This window comes from Urocampus carinirostris, chromosome 19, assembly GCF_059441175.1.
Source record: "Urocampus carinirostris isolate Australia breed hairy pipefish chromosome 19, RoL_Ucar_1.0, whole genome shotgun sequence".
NCBI classification, from domain to species: Eukaryota; Metazoa; Chordata; class Actinopteri; order Syngnathiformes; family Syngnathidae; genus Urocampus; species Urocampus carinirostris.
In genome coordinates, this window is record NC_142367.1 from 5,834,736 (window position 1) to 5,857,329 (window position 22,594).

At 39.7% G+C, this 22,594-nt stretch overlaps 2 protein-coding genes across 7 annotated transcripts in view; one reads left to right on the forward strand and one right to left on the reverse strand.

The window, feature by feature from the left end:
- The window catches only part of LOC148346985 (inhibitor of nuclear factor kappa-B kinase subunit alpha-like), a 31,928-nt gene extending 12,568 nt beyond the window's left edge, over positions 1-19,360 (forward strand). Inside the window, exons 10-22 of one of the 2 annotated variants that reach the window (XM_088322971.1) lie at positions 1,584-1,719; positions 1,788-1,982; positions 2,058-2,160; positions 4,865-4,988; positions 5,066-5,217; positions 5,291-5,352; positions 7,891-8,000; positions 8,124-8,173; positions 12,150-12,255; positions 13,894-14,041; positions 14,104-14,240; positions 18,841-18,940; positions 19,023-19,360. In XM_088322971.1, coding sequence (XP_088179097.1) covers positions 1,584-1,719; positions 1,788-1,982; positions 2,058-2,160; positions 4,865-4,988; positions 5,066-5,217; positions 5,291-5,352; positions 7,891-8,000; positions 8,124-8,173; positions 12,150-12,255; positions 13,894-14,041; positions 14,104-14,240; positions 18,841-18,940; positions 19,023-19,085 — 1,486 coding nt within the window. In that variant the 3' untranslated portion in view covers positions 19,086-19,360. The remainder of the gene's footprint in view (positions 1-1,583; positions 1,720-1,787; positions 1,983-2,057; positions 2,161-4,864; positions 4,989-5,065; positions 5,218-5,290; positions 5,353-7,890; positions 8,001-8,123; positions 8,174-12,149; positions 12,256-13,893; positions 14,042-14,103; positions 14,241-18,840; positions 18,941-19,022) is intronic. The other variant, XM_088322972.1, reaches the window with a different exon arrangement.
- LOC148346986 (gamma-tubulin complex component 2-like) overlaps positions 19,172-22,594 on the reverse strand; it is a 56,226-nt gene continuing 52,803 nt past the window's right edge. For all 5 annotated transcript variants that reach the window (XM_088322968.1, XM_088322967.1, XM_088322966.1 and 2 more), the window contains 2 exons: positions 21,278-21,420; positions 19,172-19,465 (listed from right to left, as the gene is read on the reverse strand). In XM_088322968.1, coding sequence (XP_088179094.1) covers positions 19,390-19,465; positions 21,278-21,420 — 219 coding nt within the window. In that variant the 3' untranslated portion in view covers positions 19,172-19,389. The remainder of the gene's footprint in view (positions 19,466-21,277; positions 21,421-22,594) is intronic.

The window sequence follows — 22,594 nt, forward strand, 5'->3', positions numbered from 1 at the left end:
ACAGTAAAGCAATAACATAATATCTGTAAAATGTAAAACGTTGTAGTGGATTTTACATAATTCACCCATGGAACCATTGTTCAGTTAGCAAGTTCCTAGGGGGACTCTTAATTCTGCCGGCTCGAGCCACTCTCGTGTTCGATTCATTAATGTTAAACTCCCACACTGCTGCTCTATTCCCGTGTCCTACTGCGTGACTGATCGCCTTGAGTTTAAACTGCGTTGTAAGCGTGTCTCTTAATAGGAGCCATTTCAGGGTCTTTATACAAACGCACAAATAAAAGCGAATCGTTTAGTATTTCCCAATATGCACGGCGCACTTCTACGCGAAAAATGGAGTCGGTGGCAGCTTCTCTTAGTTGCGAGACCTTTTAATTCAATATTGATCCATATATAAGGCGCACCGGGTTATAAGGCGCATAGTCAGCTTTTAAAAAAAAAAAAAGATTTTATGTGCGCCTTATAGTGCGGAAAATACGGTACCTAAATCCCTGCTGACTACAGAAACCTGAGAAAATCTCAGTCCAGAATTCTGCTATAGTAGGAATCTGAATCGATCTCGTAGTCGCGATGACGTGAGCAAGACAAAAACTTAATATATATATACCACAGCCATTTCCCCCTAGTGGGAGGTGGCTAGAGTCATTTCTGACTCTTTTTGGGAGATTGATTCAGAGGGGGGGATTCCCAGCCCCCTCGCTCAACCCAACTGAGTTGTTGGGAGTCATTAGGTGACCAAACCCCCCAATTCCAACCCCTAAATGCTGAACGCCAAGCAGGTAGGCAATGGGTACCAATGTTTTTAAGTTAAGTTTAAGTTATGACTCGGCCGATGCTTGAACTGCAACCTCCCAGTTTCGGGGCGGGCGTTGTTTATTGTTTTACGTTTTAATTATTCGAAGAGTTTGAGTATTTTAAGCATAGTTCAGTAGTTTTTGTGGAGAATCATAGATGTTGTGTCGCATGTAGGTGCAATAATTGTACAGGGTAGCCGGCCAACAATACATGTTGTGCATTCAATGAGAGCCAACTGAGAGCAAGCAAAACAGGAACGCCCTCTGCAGCCGCGCCGCTAACATGGAGCAAGCCGGACAAAATTATACCAACAGCGACACGCAGCAAAAAAAACTCAAATGAAAAGCCATAATCGCCTATCTCCAAGCATAATTATGCATTATGCAATCGTTGTTCACTACAATCGCTGACTGTTTCGGAACTGGCCTTACATTTGTATTTTTGGGATTCGTTATTTTAAAAGTGTTGTGTTCCATTGATGACATCATAGCTCTACAACAAACAAGCTGGATAGGTCAACTTTGAGACTAATTTTCTTGAGTACCTCGGTACCTGGAATATTGAACAATATAGTTGCATAATTGCTGGGAGGAACAATACAATTAATTGAAAAAAAATCTGGAAATACCTTTAAAGACATTTTACAGTTCCCTTCAACACGTCAGACAAGGTACCAAGGTAAACTAGTGTGTTAAGGCATATTAGTTGAAAATTACTCGTATTGACATTACAAGTTGCCGATTAAACCGATTAAAGCTAATACTGATATGATGGGCATATCCATGCAGAACACTGCTGGAGCCAATGGAGGCACTGCTGCAGCTGATGCTGAAGTGGGACCCGGTGCACAGAGGGGGTAGCATCCATCCTGAGAGTAAGAAGCCGCTCTGCTTTGATCTTCTGGATCAGATCCTCAGCATGAAGGTCAGCAACAATACTGGAAAAGGTTTTTTTAAGAAGTGCTCAGCTTACCTCAGTGCTTTCCTTTTTAGGTGGTCCACATCCTCAACATGACGACAGCCCAGGTGCACTCCTTCCAGCTGGCGGCCGACGAGTCTTTGCACGCCCTGCAGAAACGCGTAGAGGTTGAGAGCGGCATCCCTGTGGTTCACCAGGAGCTGCTGCAGGAGACCGGCGTGTCCTTGGATCCTCGCAAGCCGGCAGCACAGTGCGTTTTGGACGGCGTGGTACGGAGTAACGCCTGGCCACCAGTTTCTGGCTGATGGCCCATCTAATGTGTCCTTTCTTTAACCCGGGCACAGCGAGGTTGGGATGCTTACATCGTGTACTTGTTTGACAAGAGCGTCACAAAGTACTCGGGTCCTTTCAGCGCGAGGCAGTTACCGGATAAAGTTAACACCATTGGTGAGTCAGTCGGCATGTCTTCTCCTCTCCACAAAGTATGAGCTTTCACCTTTTCAAGCAAACAATCAAAGCAGTGGCATGAAACTATTATAAAGAAACCAGACTACAGTACTACCTTGCTCTATCACGGTTTACTCATCGCAGTTTTGCTATTTCGTGGACCTTCAAAGTGTGTTGTGTTCTGCATTCTGATTTGCTAAACAGTCACCCCACCTTTTTTTGCGTGCATCTACCTGCACATTACAGTCTGAGTTGAACCCATGCGTAAAAATGCTTGACGAACATTCATTATGTATGCGCAAATGTGTTTTACCTTCAAGTCTTTCTATCGCCAACAATACTTGTATTTGTCAAACAAATACTTGAGTCTGTAAACCTTTTTTGTTTTTTGCTCTTTTAATGTATATTGAAATAGTTTGATTTAATAAGTAAATGAATAAACAAAGCTTTTGACTATCACGGGACATTTTTGTGATACCCCTGCAAAAAACAAGGGACTACTGTGTACAGTGCAGTGAAAAAGTATTTGTCCACTTCCTGAATTTTGTGATTTTTGTCACAAATCAGTCACAAATGTTTCAGATCATCAATTTTAATATCACACACGGACAAAGAGAAGAAATATAAATATCAGTTTTTAAATGAGGAAATAGAAAATGCAGTTTGGAAATGTTGATTAAATTCAATAAAGCACAGAAAACTAAAATCTGGCCCTATGGAAAAAAAGTAATTGTCCAGGCAAAAACTACTGCTGTCACAAAATAACAGAGTCGTCTTACATTTGCCATATAGCATCTTGATCATACCCAATAAACGTTTGATTTCTATTATCGCTGCCAAAGGTGGACCAACTTGCTATTAGGTTTAGGGGGAAATTACTTCTTCACGTAGGGCCAGTTTTGATTTAATTTTTTGTGCTTTAATGAATTGAACAAACATTTCCAAACTGCATTTTCATTTCCCTGGGTTGTCTTTGTGTAATATCAAAATTGGTTTAATTGTCTGAAACCTATATGAGTGATAGATATGCAAAAAAACCCACTTATTTTGGGAAGGGGCAAATACTTTTTCTCGGCACTTTATGGACTTTAACATTTTCACCTTAAGGAGGGGAAAATTAAATGCAAATGTCATGGAAATATCATTTGGGGAGCTTGTATGTGTCATTCATCTTCATTACAAGCCCACAGTGATTTGTGGCATAAAAATATCCGGAGGAGAGAAACAGTGCCTACTTCTAAGTACACGGTTCCTACTTGGCAAATATTCACTTAATATAAGGGTTGTTACAGAACACATCAACTGTGGAAATTGAAGGAATACTGAAATACTTAGGATAGGACCCTTAAGTCACTCTACTGAAGTAGGGAAGAGGTTTGGTCGCCTCTGATGCCCTATTTGTTGTAGGAATGATGGTGTGTGTGTACAGGCACACTGGCTATAAAATTGAATATATGAAAGCACGATGGAACCCAAATAAAAGGAAATAAAGGAATAAATCACAGATGGAAACAAAGCGCAATGCAAGAGAATAGGATGAGCTACAAAGAATAGAAATAAAAAAAGGAAGGTCTTTCAATTCATTTATTTAGTTAGTTAGTTTGAAAGACCTAGCATGCAACTACGGAACTGTTTAACTGGTGATTTAGACCTGTGATTTTTAACTAGTCTGACCATTCCACCCTAATACAAGCTGCAATCAAAATCAAGAAAATAATTGCACTTCATAGAATGAAAGGATTGTGTCGTTTAAAGCACAGATGATAGAATGTATTCACCTTTTTTTTCCCAAAACAAATGGCATGCAAACAACTATAAGTACCATGTATACTCCCATGTAAGCCTACCTCGCATATTAGCGACCCCCTAAAACTGTTTTAGAATATTCACATACTAAAAGAAGTTGGTACCCAAGATGTTTAAAAATCGTGTACCTAATCTACGATATTTACTTAATTATGTAGATAATAAAGATCAATATACTGGTAAAAAAGCTAGAAATATAACAGTTTTAAACCATTTATTCTACCTTCAAGCATTGCTTTAATGACGGACACTCGTACAATATTTTTGTATTTCACAATCATTTCCTTCTTCGACTCGTTCGTTGTTGTCACTGTTTTCTGCTTTTCGTTTCCCTTATGATTACCTATCTTGGGACCCATTATTGTGGGGGAAAAAGAAAACAAATTGAACAAAATCACTCTAAAATGAGATGTGGTCCCTCTCAAACATAATTTGGACAGTGCCAATTGACTGAACAAGATAAAGGGATCAAGCAGGGCATTATCGCCATCCCCTGTGTAATTGACCTTCCGTTTTTTTCTTATTTTTAGCCTTATTTTGCAGAGCAAAGGCCCGTGACACACTGTAAACGGGTGCATGACTCAATTTTTCATCCTGACCTACCACTTGAGAAACACTGATTTAGACATTGCCAAAACACATAATGCAGTAATATTGAGTTAGTTAAAGAAGCAGGGTTTCCGTGGATCCTTGAAAAGTCTTAAAAGGCATTGAATTTATTATTCTAAAAATGGTAATATCTAGTCCTTTCCACCAGGCTGTAAGAGCCAAAGAGATCATTGGGTTTTTAAAGCAGCTGTGCATTTTTTTAGGATCACAATCTAATATTGTCATATTACCCACCCCTATGTCACATGTAAAAGTTTTTGGCTGAGCCGCAATGCACTTGTCTTTTCAGTCCAGGAAGCCAGAACGCAGTTGCCGCTGCCCGTTCTAAAGAAAGTTTGGGCCGAAGCACTGAGCTACATCTGCGGTCTTAAGGATGACTACAGCCGTCTCTTCCAGGGCCAGCGTGCTGCCATGTGAGTCACTGGCAGCCCTGGTGCTTTTCCTGCTCCATTGTTGTCCTCACAACTGGCTTTTCCTCTTGGCCTTCTAGGCTTAGCCTCCTACGGTACAACACCAACCTGACACGCTGTAAGAACAGCATGTTTGGATTCTCACAGCAGCTGAAAGCCAAGCTGGACTTCTTCCGCAGCAGCATCCAGTACGACCTGGAGAAGTACAGTGACCAGATGCACTACGGCATCTGTGAGTACCGTGGCAAGCTCAGTACTGCCCGGCCTGGTTTCCTTCTCCTCATGTCCTGTTGTGTCTTCTGTAGCATCAGAGAAGATGCTGAAGGCCTGGCAGGAGAACGAAGAGAGAGCGGCAGCCTTTGCGCAGGTCAGTCATCGTGTCATTGATGAGCATCATGGAGGTATTTGCGAACTGCAGCTACCAAAAAAGAGGGGAAATATATTTGAATGTAAAATTGTCTAAAACCTATGCAAAATCACATCAGGACGACAATGAATAAAAAAGTATTAATTACATTTGAATTGGGTGCAGCAAAAATGGTTGGTTTGTCGTTGCTTCTGAAAAAGGTCTGCAACTAACAACTCTTTTAATAGTCGAATAGTCGCTGACTATTGAAAAGATGAATTGAATAATTAGTTGAAAAGTGTATGCAATAAAAAATATACCTTTTTACTGAACAAACTGTAGATTAGTACAAAAATAAAAACACACTACCTAATACAAATTAGGCATCGTGCTCGATCAGTAAAAACATTATTCCATAAATAAATCACTGTCTATTTTTAGAGTAAGGCAAATAAATAATGAATTAAATCAAGTAAACACATTTATCACTGTAAACCAAGAACAGGCTCATTAGCATAAGTAAATTGGTAAATAAAACTAATATTATGTGCATTTTGTGAAGTACATTTAGTGGTAAACTGTAAAGTCTGTAGCAAAGATACAGTACTTAAAGGGACAGTGTGTAATGTAACAAAACTTTCATTCAGTAAAAAAAAAAAAAACAGCATTGATTTTAATACTTGCTAGAAATACATGAACAATCATATATTATTTTTATTAAAAAAAATCATAGATTGAGGAATTTGTATTTCCCAAGAGCCAAGAAGAGATGGCAGGTTCGAGATCGTTTTCCATCTGCTCTTCCCCGTGAAATTCGATCTGCAACCTCAGTGGAAATTTTTAAATCTAAGCGTAAAACACACTTCTACTCTATAGCATATGAACAACCTATATTTTATGTTGAAAATATGTGTATTATTTGCTCTCATGTAGGTTTTAGATGAGGGCATGGTTTCATAATAGCCTGTAGTTTGCAATAGTCTTTGATCTTTGCAGCCCTTTGAGACTCTGTGATTATTCCCAATAGTTTGAAATCAAACAGTTTTAACAACTGACAATTTTAACCCGTTTTTTTTCCTTCGGACTGCATGCATTTAATTTCATATACCGTATTTTCCGCACTATAAGGCGCACCTAAAAGTCTTAATTTTTTTTCAAAAGCTGACCATGCGCCTTATAATACAGTGCGCCATATATATGGCTCAATATTAAATCGCAAGGTCTCGCAACTTACGCAACAGCCGCCGACTCGATTTTCCCCCAAACTTGGAGTAGTCCGCGGTGTATGCTGGGATTTATATACCGGTGTTTCATCGGCTAACCAATGTGTCAATCATCATTTGAATCGATCGCTATTGGCTAAAGTTATTCGGAGCCTCGGATTGGCTAGAGGGCCAAAACAAACCCTGCAATTGGCCAAAAAAGATGACTGAATAGCAAGCTTGCTAAACTACGCCATAAAGAAACATGTTTCATTAGTCTGTATTTGTAACATTTGACTCTCCTGGATTTACTACACTCACGGTTGTAAGAAGACCATGATTGCGTATCATTATTGAACGTGAGAACTTAGGTGAGCTATGCGTCTTTATATTTTCCCGGTATCTTGTTTTAGAACGATCTTGATGTTGCTGTGATGAGTTGAGTGAATTAAACTCAATTCCAAGTGTTTATTGTCATATGCACAGTAAAGTTGTGAGCGAAAAAGAAATAGAAACTAAGGAATGGTTGGCATTTCTTGAATCCCTAACCTTCCGAATGATATTTGAAACGATGCATTTGAGTGACATCGTACGGACACCGCATCCGCACGTGTCTACGACACGTATTTGCTTCTTTGCAAGCTTTGGGAATGTTAAGGGGGTAATAAGTTTGACTGAAGTATCTGACTATTTTGTCGATGTTCCCATTTTAGCGCCTTATAATCCGGTGCGCCTTATCTATGGATGATTTAGGACCAAAAACTATTTTTTGGGGGTGCGCCCTTTAACCCGGTGCGCCCTATAGTGCGGAAAATACGGTACCTTTTTCAGGCACCGTCTGGTGCTCTTTTATAGCGAAATGTACCCGAATGAAATGTACAATGCATGTGATCAAATATTAATTGAATCTTACCGAGGCGAGTCAGACTCTGTTCTGTTCTACTGCCATGATAGGCAAAGTCTGTTTTTCAAATTTTGCATGTAATCTTTTATTTTGCCCAATTAAATGCTTCCAAAGATTTTGTACATGTACTTGATGATGACGCTGTCATTTCTGTATGTTACCGCTCGAGACAGAGACGCTATTTTGCATTACCAACTCGCAGAAGAGATATAGTCATGTAAGATGCTTCACATTGTTAGAAAAACGTGTCTGGCGATAATAGACTACAGTGGAATTCACTGTTGAACGTTTCCATTTTTGTTTTTTGACGACAACTTTGACTAATCGTTGCAGCCCTAGCGTTTCTAGTGTCACTGCTATCTATTCCTTTTGATTCCCAAAAATGTGGTGCTTGCTTGTCACATTTTCAATGAAAATGCTGCTTGTACACGAACTTATCTTGTCATCACGCAGGTCGCGGAGGTCAGCCACCTAGACGACGAGATCATGGCCCTACACTCAGAGATTGTGGAGCTGCAGCGCAGTCCTTATGCACGCCGTCAAGGAGACAAAATGGAGCAGCTGTGAGTGTGTCACTTGACCATTCTATGGATAAGATACTTTTGCGGATTAAGTTAAAACATCTATAAAAGAATCGGGTCAATCAGTCAGCTGTCATTTAGTATTGGCTGTTTGTCTTGTTTCAGAGAGGAGCGAGCAATGGACCTCTATAAACAGCTGAAGATGAAATGTAAAGGTCAGGGCTGTCACCATTCATGGGGGAACGCAAGAGTACCACCAAAATGTATTTGCACAGCACTGATACACGTTAAACATAACCAACAACAAAACCACCAACAGCTGACATCAAGCTTTATTTTTTAAAACGGTACACAGAAACAAATGTTATCAATATCCATATTTTCTTGGCCCACAGGATCTAATGTGCTATCCACTTGAACTCATTCAGTGCCATGATGTAAAAATTCATGTTCAGAACCATTGTCCCTGAATGCTAAAATGCAAAAATATGTGTTTGGTGTGTTTGTTTTCAAAAACTATTTTTAAGAGTTTGTTGCAGGTCTACAGTAAGTATCAAGCCTCTGGGAATGATTTAAGTATGATAAATCACCATAAGATGGCAGGACTGGCTTTGATCAGATCTTTGTCCACACATTGAGGGAGCGAATTAAGTGAATAGGCGGCCCCGAATGACGCATATAGGCGTAGTGGAAGCAGTGTGGTCAAGAGTAGTGAATATATGGATGAATACAGACAGTTAACGCTTAGAGGTTTTTTTCTCTTTAACAAGAAGGCAGAGTCCCTCTTTCGTGTTGTGGCAGAGAGGGATGACGTTTTGTGCACGTCTGCAGGAATGCAATCGCCATGGTGACCAAAACCGTGTGATCAAGTCACTCAAAACATCAGGCACTGAAAAGTTCATGCAAGATTCATACATAAATTCAGTGTTCTTGCAATAGAATGTTATTTTTCAAGTAAATGGCCCTTTTTTATGGAAAGCATTATTTAGACATTGAAGGTATCACAAACGCAAAAAAGCACCAAAGGGAAAGTTTTGCTCGAAATGCATCTTTGCACAAAAAGCTGTTTTTCGCAGAAGTTTTCTTGCAAATACCGGTAAGTATTTTCAAGAAACTTAGCAATGTTCAACTTTTGTTTCCTAATCAATGGTAAAATTTCGAAACATCCTTTTTTGTCTAATGAAAGATGAGTGTTGAAGCTTTCTTTTGATATGTTCTATGCGTTTACATACAGCTAAAGAGCTACATTTTCTGTAGGCCTTAAAAAATGAGTCAAAATAACAAAAGATAGCTGGACCGGATTCTTCACATTGAAACGAATGGCATTGAATGAGTTAATGGAATACCAGTTATCCCTTGCATGTCTCACTATTTCTTCCATCACTCGTTTGCTCATTTCAAATATCTCGTCCTGTACTTGTATAATTACGTGCATTATGCTTTTGTAATCCTGCTCAGTTCTACATATTTGCAAACGTAATACTCAAAAAGAGACACCAACCATGGAGTCACTGTCCTACAGCAAACTGGAAAAAACAGCATTAGCTTCTCGTAGCAGCAGTTCATTCACAGCTAAAAAAGTTACCGATTACGGCTGACATTGAATATCTATTTTAAGCCTTGTTCTAAATTAAAAAAAAATAAAGTATCTTTCAGTAATAGAAGAAGTTGAACAGTTCAAATTAAATAAAAATGGTCAATTAAATAACAAATGAAAAAACTGGGTCTTGAGCCTCCTCTTTAAAATAGCAATGGTCCCCGCAACATAGGTTTTGGTCCTTACCCTTGGAACAGTCAACAAACCACTGCCAGAGGATGTCAGGCACCGAGAGGGCTGATGTAATGAAAGCAAATCAGACCCATAGGATGCCCCAAAACTGCCCAAGTGCTGTCCCCTTCGTAAGCCTTTTATTGCAGCTCAAGCGAAAATACGTCACTATGGAGTTTTACAGAGTTTACAGACGCAGCTGTGTTAACTGTCAGTCTAGTATAGTTTTCGCTAAAGTAAACTGACAACTTCTTGTTTCAACCGGACATCTCACTGTGAGTGAATGTAACATGCTTTACACATAATCATTTCAGCTAACAGAAACGGACAACTTCTTGTTTTAACCGGACATCTGACTGTGTGAATGAATGTAACCTGCTTCAAACACGATAACTTCAATAGTGATGAATTCTTTCACAACGCCCTAAACTTGAAGACAGACATTGTTGCCGCAAACATCAGACAAACCAGTTCCTTGTCCCACAGGCTCTTTGTAGACTCGCCTTTTGACCAGCTAAAATGAAAAGTTGTTAGGTAGCACGAGTTGCCGTGCCGTGATCGTGGTCCAGCGCATTATCGGTCTCTACACTTGTAAATAAGTCATTGCGACTATGTGGTCAATAATTTCCTTTATACAAAAAAAAAAATGCGGGGAATGGCATACAAAGTTGGCCCGGGGTCCGGCAGTGTCGGAGGCCAGTCACTTCATGTGACGGAGCCCACATGATTTTTTTCTTCTTTTTTTTTTTTCACTTCTTCCACATTCATCTTGCACTATCTTGTCACCTAGATCCTCCTCCATTTCTTCTTCCTCCACATCGTCACTCGGTTCATTTTCTTTAGAAACCTCTTCCATTTGTCCCCATTCTGCCAAACAATCATGTTCAAAATCCTCATCGGAATAGTCTGTGGTGTCAGAGGAAAAAAATCCTCTGGTTCAGACTTTCCCTCCATAACAAAATGCAGTGCTTCATCGGCTTTTTATCCATCCTTTCAGTCAATGTTGGTGGTTAAAATCTGATTCAAACAGCTGACCAAAAATATTTGAAAGTCAAACAAGTTTTTCTTTAATTGGTCACCTTTCCCTCGGGAATCATTCAGATGTTTCCACCCCGCCAATCAATCAGTTTACCTTTGAAGCAGTGCAGTGTGAACACACCTACAAGTGCTTTGGCTGTGCCAAGAGGCACACACACAATTTAAGTTCAGGACACTTGATTTTGCGACAACAAAGAAGAAAGCACGATTATTATTTGGCATTGCTTTGCAGAAATCTCGTGATGCGCCATGGTATGCAATTACCGGCGTCATAGGGTCTGCAATAAATGGTTTGCGGTCAAAATTATTATTATTTTATTTGGGCTTTGGCGCCACGCAACATTTTTTTTTCTTTGCATACAATTGACTCTAATGGCACTAAAGAGAAAAATACCAAAATCCCAGGAAAAGCATTGAAAATAACCAAGTTTATGAAACGTCAAGATAATGAATTATAATGGATGTCCATATGTCCAAATAATGTACATAGCACGCTTTGTGTACAGTACTTGGTTGGCTCCTTAATGCAAAAACATAAATCACAGCACAATGGCATTTTCAACATCCACATGTTCTAACGACCCGTAAGAAATGTAAACTTCAAGTGTTATTTTTTTAATGCTCTCTCTTTGAATGAAAATGTAAAAAGCATGAAAATGTACATATTATGTACCTGCATGCCACAAGGGTTAAAATCATTCATATTCTACCAAAATACGCCGTAACTCTCGCTGCAATATTGCCTTTGTCACGTAGATAGGTATGGTCATGAAGCTTCGTAGTCTAACTGTCCAGGCAATAATAAAAGTACACCACACTTGTCCCTTTAAATTTTTAATGTATTCGTAATAAAGAATTATACAATAATGATATAAAAAAGAAAAAGATCAGGCTTCCAGTGGGTGGGGGCACAATCCCTTCATGGGATGGGCCAGGCCCACCACGGCCCGGTTGTGGTGACTGGGTTGGTAACGGTGAGACATCTAACGCAGAGGGAAAGATCGGGCCTAAAAAAAAAAAAATCCAGTCATGGATATTAAAGCCTGAACCAGCCCTGGTCCCACCAATTTACTTGATACTAGGGACCGAGCCCAGAAGAAATCCGAATTAAAATATTTAATTTGTGAGGGCTCTGGAAATGGAGGAGGAGGGGTGATTCTGCGCGTGTATGGTATCCATCGCGTGAATCCTCCACTGAGAAAAGGAAACAAAAAACAATGCGGGTTGATAAAAAGAAAAAAAAAAAATAGTTCCGTGAGAGATACCCCAGCCCGAACCCAGACGTAATGATTAATATTTCAGGTCAGGGATGGGCTCAGCCCTAAGATCTTCCTACTAATGATGACAATGATTTTACTGATGGTGATGAGAAACGTGTTTTTCAGTCCCAGATGCGGACCTGAGCAGCGACAGTTCAGAGATGGTCAAGGCCATTATCCAAACGGTGCAGAATCAGGATAAAGTGCTGAAGGATCTCTACACGCACCTCAGGTACAAAAATGAGTCATCCCTTCTTATGATTTAAGAATACCCGTTTGCTATGGAAACTTAATCTACCTGTTGGGATCGAGAAAATCCCTGCCCCCGTTTTATTCAGCTTTTTTAAGAAGCAGTAGATTATCCCCAGCAATTTATTTTTTGCTTGATGAAACATGATTTTAGTATTTAAGTTCAATATAGTTTAGGTTAGTAAAATAAGAAACAGTATCACCTTTATTATCATTGTTGCTACAACGTAGTTAGGGTTGCTCTTCAGTTTGCAAAGTATTACTGCAGTGTCTGAAATAACGTCTGCCCGGATGCCCGGGGCGTGCATCTTTTACGTCGGGCGTACAACTTACACAACGTCTCTGCCCGGGTGGCCGATAACTTTTTCAAGAAAGAAAAAAAAATTTTTTTTATTTATTTTTTTCAAACCAAACATTTGTTTTATTCCGATTTCGAAGTCTTCGTTTGGTTTGGAAATTTCGGAATTTCTGTCCGTTTGGCTATTTGCATACTCTGCAGCCAATGAGAAGCCTGCATCGAACAACTTGGTGCTTCCGGACTTTCCCAAGCGTTATAAGGTCGCACATTTGCATATCATTTTCCAAAGTAGACGCACAGAGAACACAAGTAATATCGAAAAGTGGTCAGGAATCAAGCCAAAACCTCGGCCCCAGAAGAAAGATTTAAAGAAGCTAACGAAATTGATGACGCTACAAAACGTAAACGTACTCTAAAAGCATCGTGGAAAGAGGAGTTCACGTGGCTTGTGGCAGATGACGCAACGCAAATATTGCATGAATGAAGATGAGTCAATACAGGTACATACTAATGGCAGATGGAAAACTGCAATGTCATACATGCAATGAATTTTATAGTTTGATTTATAAGAAACTTAATTTTAAAATGTTGTTCTGTTATATATTCTGATTATCAATCCTTAATACTTTGCAACTATGTTTTTTTTCAAGATTAGTCGTCGTCATTGTGTTTCAAGTTGTGAAATGGGGCAGGCAACTTTATGGCTGGGCAGGCAACTTTTCAGAGTCTGCCCTGGTGTCCGGTAACTTTTTGTCATGAGTTTCAGACACTGATTACTGTATAAAAAAAATAATAGATATAAAGTAGTATTTACCTCTAATTTAATGTATTCACATATTAAATAAAAGAACTAACATTTAAAACGCTGTTCCAAAGAGTTTTGTAAGAAAATCAATATTAATAAATGGTATACAGTAATCTCTCAATTTTTAAGCTCGATCTTGACTCTGACTTCTAAGCACTTATTGTACACTTAAAATCAAAGTTTTGTGAATCTAAATAAACAATCACACAAACATTTTTTACAACACAATTTTGTATTTAATGTTGACCTGAAATGGTTTGCATGCGCAAACTGGAACCAGTTGATGCTGGCGATGAGTGGTCTCGAGTGATCTCTTGTGGTAGCCTCTGGGACTGCTTGTGACCTGGATTTTCCTTCGTATAGTGTGCAAGATTTTTGCTCGCAAATAACCCGTATAATGAAATTCTCGTGTTTAGAGGTGCTCCTATAGAAAGGTATCACTGTACAATGAAGATTCTTTTGAATTCAATTGACTTAGTTCCGAACTAAATGTCAATGCCGTTCGTATGCCCCTTCAGTAAGATCCTCAGCAGTAAACAGAAAATCATCGAGCTTTTCCCACGAATCGAGAAAACGTTAGAAAGCATCAAAGAGGCAGACAACACGGTCATGCAGATGCAGATCAAGCGACAGCGCGAGTTCTGGCACCTTCTCAAGATCGCCTGCGTAAGTCACTGCAGGGAGGGGTCATTCATCAAAGATTCTTACATTACATATTCTGCTGCCAGGCACAAAACTCCTCACGGAACTCGTTGCCAACCAGCTCCGAACCTGCTAACATCCCTCAGGTGTCCCATTGCGCCCAGTCGGTACCGCCTGCCAGCGCTCCTCATCCTCTCACCTCACTGCCTGGACCAAATGACAGGTACTCGCTTCAAAGAAGCCCTACTAGTGAGTAGAGAAGTGGTTCTAAACCAGTGTACTAGGAAAACCTAGTGTACCCCAAGGAATTTTCCATAAATAAAATTGCCGTAAATTCCAGAATAAAAGTTGCTACTTTTTTTTACCACATTTTAAACAGTGTGGCTTTAAATACGGTGCAGCATTTTTAATTTTTCTTCTTTATTGCCGCACAGAGGAAAAAAAGCGAGCTGCTCTTAATACCTGTGCTCTCTGAATAACTGGAAACACTCATAATAATAATAATAATAATTTCCTTGTATTGTCATTCTGTGTAACAATGTACACAGAACGAAATGTCGATTGCACCTGACCCGTTGTAGCGAGCCGATGCAGCCGCAGCCAACAGAGGGCGCCGCCGACCACTTTTTAAGTCTTAGGAATGACTCGGCCGGGGCGCGAACCACCGACCTCCCAGTCTCAAAGCGGGCGCCTTACCATGACGCCCGTCTAGGGAAATTTGTCCATGTTTTTTCCAACATTATTTATATAATCAGGGTTTGTACAGATGCTTGAAACCTTGAATTTTTTTGTTGTTTTCAAGGATTGAAAAGTGATTGAATTTTGGGTGAAGTGCTTGTTAATGTTTGAAATTGTTGCGATGTTTCTTAAAAATTCCACTTAAATATGACCCAGACACTGGTCTGGTCCATTGCAGTTCTTATTCCCTCGTGATTAACGGCAGCTGGCATTAGTTTGTATGGCATTGTCCTATGAAGCGTCATCACCACCTAAGGGTCGTGCATAAGAGGACAGGTGCATGCTACACCTAAACAGGGCACTATATATATATATATATATATATATAAATACTATAAACATATTCACGATTTACTCAAGATGTTATCATCAAATATGCACACGCAACAATCACATTTACGTCGCATACATATATATATATATATATATATATATATATTCATACATACATTATCTGCTTTGCTTATCCTCAGTAGGGTCGCGGGGGTGCTTGAGCCAATCCCAGCTCTATCTGGGCAGTGGGCAGGGGACACCCTGAACCGGTTGCCAGCTAGTCGCAGGGCACACAGAGACAGACAACTCGCTCGCTCATTCACACCTAGGGACAATTTGAACCGGCCAAATCAACCTGACATGCATGAATGTGGGAGAAAACCGGAGTGCCCGGAGGAAACCCATGCAAGCACGGGGGAAACATGCAAACTCCACACAGGAGGTTTGATCTCATGACCTCAGAACTCTGCCGCACATGTGCTAACAAGTGCCCCACCGTGCTGCCCTAATATCTCATCTCATCTCATCAGCTGTACCGCTTATCCTCATTAGGGTCGCGGGGGGCTGGAGCCATCCCAGCCATCTCCGGCCAGTGGGCAGGGGACACCCTGAACTGGTTGCCAGCCAATCGCAGGGCACACCGGGACAGACAACTCACTCGCTCTTTGACACCTAGGGACAATTTGGAGCGGGCAATTCACCTGAAATGCATGTTTTTTGGAATGTGGGAGGAAACTGGAGTGCCCGGAGGAAACCCACGCAAGCACGGGAAGAACATACAAACTCCGCACAGGAAGTCTGGAGCTGGATTTGAACCCACGCAGGAGGTTCCCATGAACTGTGCTGCACATGCGCTAACCACTGCTCCACCGCGCTGCCCTGCCCTAATATAAATATATATATATATATATATATATATATATATATATAATTTATATACACACTGGATCTGCAAAATACATAATTCACACCAGATTTCTTTTTTAAGTAGTACTGGAGAAACTGGAAAATTGACTTTGAACGTACACAAAAGTGCTTGAATTTGGCCATGATAAGGTGTACCAACTTTGTATAATACAAAATAGGAGTCAAATGGGAAGTTGGACAGATCATTGAATATTAACAATATACTCACGCTATTTCAACTTTATCACTCACAATCAGGTCTTCAATTTATACATCTGAATTGAACAGCTGTGGAAATTATTGATTAAAAATGCTACTCTTCTCTTTCTGTATCATTGGCATCAATGTCTTGTCGCTGTAGTTTTCTTGGTGGAAAGAAAACAAATGACTGCAAAAGTCCATAACCGTGGCACTATTCTCGACAGTATAGTTTCCCTGGTGGTGTTTTCTAGAGCCCACTTTTGTGATTTCTTTCGCTGTAGTGCCTAATAAGTGCTTGTTTCCGTAATGGCCATCTTGAATGGTCACATGATCCTTTAACACGTGATGGAAACAACTCGGAGCAGAACTGAAAAACAACAAGTGTTTTTTTTTATTCTGGGTTTGATTACTAAAGTCTCCATCTTGCTGCTAGCACATACTTTGTGCTATTTTGCGCTGTTCCTGTCTATGATCTACGATCTCTTTGCGTCAATGGGCTGCCATAAACTGACATGAATTCGGCCATTCTGCTTCAAAATTGCAGCTTCAATATGTCACACTTGTTTACAAACACGGAAACGGTTCTTTAGGTGTTGGGTAATGATAGAGCTCAATACGGAAGGCAAAAAGAAAGTACTGTATGTAATAAAAGCTGAAAAATGAGCCAAATTTCAACTCATTTTAATTATAATGATTGCTCCAAAGCAGAGTGCATTCAATTGTTTAATCCTAGAGACTGCTTATCGTTTGCTTTTGTTTTAATTTATATTTTTTTGCATGTTTTTTCAGAAGATCTGTGTCTAAATTGGTTAAAATAAAATCGTAAACATTTTTTTTATCATTTATTTATAGCGCTGAAGAGTTAAATGTATATTTTTTTGTCTTGCATTTTCATGGATGTTGTGTCATGGTCGACTTTAAATCTGTTCAGTGTGTAAAAACCGAATCATTTTGTATTTGACAATTTTTCTTTGTAATCTGTGGGGAGGCAATGGGTACCAATGTTTAAGTCTTAGGTATGATCTATTGTAAAACATGAAATTGCTAATAACTAAATAATTTGGTGCAAAATGTTTTATTATTGATAATATATCACCCAAATAAAAACATTTGAGGGGCTGTTTTGGCAGCCAAATCGAAAGAGCCACGTCTCGCAAAAGAGCCATAATTCCCATGACTAGTCTGACAAATTGAGAAGGAAATTAAATGTTTTTGAGATGGGATGGGCAGGGCACCCGTATGATGCGGCAGGGGTAAACCAGTGAAAGCTGTTGAACAGAAAGTGGGTTGTGTCACCCTGACCCGAGTGACATGGCCGCCTTCTTGTGTCCCGTTTCATCTGGAGGGACGAAAGCATGACCATCTTGAGACGCTTAACTTGTTTGGGCATTTGGGTTGGCTACGGTCCCCAAAAAATTGTGTGGGTTTTTTGCTACTTTTTCCCTATTTTTATTTTCTTTGTTTTTGTATGTTTGTCTTAATGTCGGTCACCCCTCTCGAGGGATATGACAAGGGTAGTCTGACAAACCTGTCCTCTTGGATGCGACAGCAGGGGGCAGTAACGCTTCACATGACAACTCGATAATGAGGACTGGCGTCAATTTACCTCATTTAAAAGCGCGGCATATCAAATCAGACTGCCAGGATATGCGGCAATGGAAATCATTTCAAGCATTTAACCTAAAATTCAAACATTTTCGTGACCTTGAAAACGCGACATTGAGAATACCAAGATTTATAGCACCTGTATGAACCATACAAATAAACAACTTAGCTCGATCATTGTTGCATTACCATATTGCAAAATCATCTGCTCAGTAGATAGTAAAGGTAATTTTAAGAACCGTTTGAAGCTGTTTACTTCAAATATTAAAAAAAACATTCTTACTTTTAGCATCATTTACAGCTTAAATGGGCACGTGATGTACATTTACCACTGTGAATTTGGTCGAGCTGGCTCTTGCCTTTTATTCAGTGTGCCTTTGCTGGAGTAAAATGTGGAGCAGGGGTTGGGGACGCAAAGAGCGATAAAGTCATTAATATTTTTTTGTTTCACACCATATATTTTAAGACAAAATTCAACCAAACCTGCTCTCCAGACAACCAAAAGCTAATTTGTCTGCACAATTTATTTCACTGTGTGGAGTTCTGAAGATTTATTGAAATCTTTGAAATACCAAAGCTTGTGTCCAATCTTAATATAAATATACAGTACCACGTAAGATTTGTCGAGGCTCATTTTTGTTCTAAATAATGGTTTAAAAACAAGGTGCGAGCAAAGTTATTTTGTAAAAATGTCATAAAATATATCAAACGATAAGTATATCATATTTACCTTCGGCGCAGATTGCACTAACCGACAGAAAAGAGTGCCTTGCCCTGTTTGCAGGGATTTGCCCAAGTCTACCTCTACCCCATTAAATTTGCGCTGCGTTGGTTTGCTGGCGTTTTTGGGTATTTGCAATTTGCTCTGTGAGTCGTCATCTTACAGTAAATAGTGATTATACATAGTTTAATGAGTTTCCATTTAAAGGGTTTCTTAGTTAGCTAATGCCATAACGAGGTACACGAGTTATATGCCTTTATCTCCAAGCTATATGTACTCATGAAAAGAGCCATATATAGCTTGCGAGCCATAGGTTCCAAACCTCTGCAGAGGATTGTAGATTGGTTGACACTTGTCTTCTCCCTTGAACCCTCTTTAGTGATGCAGCCCCCCGCCTGCTGCAGGAGACCCAGAAATACCTGAGTCAACTGACCAGCCTCATGCAGGAAGCTGCAGACGAGCAGGCCAAAAGCATGGTGGTCAGTCGCATGTTCGCCCGATGGATGGCAGAATGTTTTTACATTCGAGTTTTAACATTTTATGTTGTTGTTGTTGCTCCAGGATCAAGACTGGAGCTGGACCAAGTATGAAACGTTAAGCGGCAAACTAAAGAGGAACGTGTGAGAGGACATCTCAAAACATTGATGGTTAGCTATTCTTCATGTGACGTTGTGCTGCTCTTCTGGTATGTAAAAAACTGCACCGAGGACTTGTGGGCAGCTGCTTTGAAGTGGAGCAGAAACTTTGTTGAAGTTGAACAAATGATCCAAACTTCTACTGACAATTTTGTGCTGGGACCAAATCGACTCGTCGCAGAGGAAAAAGAATCAGAGTGAAAACACACAATTGTCCCTTGAATGCAAGTTTTAAAAGGTGAATAAAGATGAATTGATAACGAATGCAGAATCGTCATTGAGTAGCGGAAGAGCTACGAAGCTGCTTTGTGACTTCGATCCACTGCCATCTGCTCCAGACGCTCCGTGTAGAAGCCGCTGAAGTCCAACCTACGAGGGAGTATCTAGTTACTTTGGTGCTCCTCTATTAAAAGATAGTCTGTCTAAGATAGGGTTGTGTAGATATATTGCCTTTTCACCCTGCCCGCAAAACCAGAAAGACAATAAGAAAATATGACTATATGTAAAACGTTTTACTTCAGAAAATGTTTTTGGGTCCCAACTTTATCCCCATAATCCCTTTGTGTATTTACAACAAAAATACTTCAATACTAAACCTCACATTTAGTGCTTAAAAACAAGGACCTATTGTTATCTTGCTGTCAAAATACTACTAAATCAATACTATAATGCAGGGATGGCCAACCCAGTCTTCAAGAGCTGCATGTTTTTGGAGTTTCCCTGCTCAATTACAGGTGAGTCCAATCACCTGGCTCCCACGCAGCTTGTTAACAAGCTTTGAATCTGCATCACCCGGATTGGGGAAGAGAAACCTCCAAGACATGCGGCTCTTCAGGACCAGGTTGGCCACCCCTGCTATACAGTAAGACCTCGGTTATCGCGGTTAATGGGGACCAAAATCATCTGCGATAAGTGAAAATCTGCGAAGTAGCGGCGCACCTTCCCAGGGGGAAAAAAAAATATATATTTTTTTTTTAAATGATTTTTTTAGACCCGGTTAATGGGGACCAAAACCACCTGCAAAAACTGAAAATCTGCAAAGTAGCAACGCCACTTTAAAAAGGAAAAAAAAAAAAACCTTTTTTTTTTTTTTTAATTATTTTTTAGACCCGTTTAATGGGATTTGGGCACACGAGAACGGGTCCGGACCAGTGTTTGAAGTGCCTCCATTTTAAAGACTAGGGTTGTCGGCCGAGGAGGATTCCCCCAAAAAGTGAAAATCTGAACAGTAGCGACGCCCCTTCAAAAAAAAAAAAAAAAAAATTTTTTTTTAACCATTACAGACCGCGAAGCCGCATCCGCGAAGTAGCGAGGTCCCACTGTAATGCAATAAAAATACTACAGCAGGAAGTTTACGACAAATAAAATACACACTGCCCGAATGCCCAAATCAAATACCACTACAGATATTGTACAAAAATACTAAATAAGACTAAATTAAATATCACATTCAGTGATTAAAAATGGTTCCTTATTCTCTTTCAAAATACTGTAAATATACTACAAAAAAACAACTCCTGGTTCATTTAAAAAATAAGGAAATATTACAAAACAGGGATCTATATTTTGGTTTAAAAAATAACTTTCAGAAACACTGAAGAAATTACTCGTCATATTTTTACGTATTGCAACTAATCATAAAAAGTAAATCAATACTACTATGAAAGCGCTTATTCAGTAAGCCTGGATTCCCTAATTCAACTTTCCTCCCAGTCATAAATACAAAACCACAATATGTATGATTCCCCCCATCCCTCCTGATAACAATTTTATGTGCCTATGACAAAAATGATTCAAAATAAGGCCTCCAAGGGTTTAAAAACAACCCTGAGAGAAGTGCAAGGGAAAAACAAGCTGCGGCTTTAAATATATCATCTTGATGTCACCAAAGCCAGGCGTTACTCCCAAAAGTACTGTAAGTGTATTTGTTCTCTCACTATATATTATTTAGTTCTTCTCTTTTTCATCTTTCTTTCTCTCCGTCTCCATCTTTGTTTTATCTTTCTTCAACATTCTGTCTTTCCATTTATTCTCTCCTCTCTCTACAGATTATTTATCTCCTTATATATATATCTCTTCTTTAGTCCATCCCCTATGAGTTTTTTTCCCTACTACATGGCCCCTGAGCTCAAAAGGAGTTTGAGATCCCAAAGTTTGCTAACAGACTAGCATGACGCTGACCTGTTCATGATATTTATCATGCAGTGCTCGCAGTTGTTAGAGCGGAGTTTGTCCAGAAGGTCCAGCAGCAGGACGTTGAAACGGTTATCGAAGTCGGCGATGGACGCCTCCAAGCCAGCGTCCGACGCTGCCGTGTGCTCTGGCTGAGGGGTTCACAAATATGCATACGACGTTAACACAAACCAGCCAGAACGCACACAAGATACAGTGGCCTTGCGAAAGTATTGACCCCAGGGTTTCTACAGCTTATAGCAAGTTTAATTCAAGACTTTTTTTTAATGCCTTTTGACATCAAATTTATGACAGAGTTGACAAAAACGAATTTCTTGCACACAATACGCCGTGCCTCGTACATATTACCTAGCACATCTTTTCAACATGGCGAAAAACGTTCATAGGACAGCCACCTTACATTAACCCCTTAACGTTCTGACGGCGTGCCGGACTTTTGATAAACTAGGTCTGTATGATGTACCAGCCACTGAAACACGTCATGCCACGTATCATTGGTAAGCTTAAACTCTTAGGATTTGAGAGATGACAATTTCAAAATGTACTCATCACAGAAACATCACGATCAGTCTGGAACAAGGTATTCGAAAACTATATAGACGGCATAACTCACCAATTATGTCCCTTGGCCATCACCAAATTAGTTGAATGTCCGACACAATGGACAATCCAGAGAATCAAACAGTGTATAATATTTACTAAGAAACACACGATAATCCTATCCGGTTAAAAAAAATCAGCCTAAAAGCATTTCTGCTTTGTTGGATATTCCTGGTAGTAATCTGTTTGGTTCACTCAAACTCCCCTTTAAAAATAAACAGACCAATTATTCCCAATATGAACGTTAAGCTCTAACCTTTCGATTGACACGACTCTCAGCCAAAAGTAGGCTTTTTTTTTTTTTTACGGCCCACGGCCTGCATTGGCCTATACAGGCCTTTTTGATTAAAGGGGATCACCTCCAGTAGCTCAGAATATCTTCAGTCAGTAGTAACAGATTTTTCGAATGATGATCGATGCATTGGTTAGCCAATGAAATACCCAACATAATTTCATGCCATTTTCTGGGGGTGTATTCAAATAAAAGCCATAAAATAACTTGCGCAAGGCAATTTGTGTTTCATTTTTATGCACAATAATTGATTTGACTTCTGGAAAGAGAAATCAAACATATACAACTCTTTTACAATGTCTAAAAAATGGCCTGGCCTGAGTAAAATCCATGTATGTAAAAGTTTTAGTATGCTGACTGAAAACGCTTAAAAAATGTGTAAAATACAATGTTTACTTTTTCAGATTGTGATC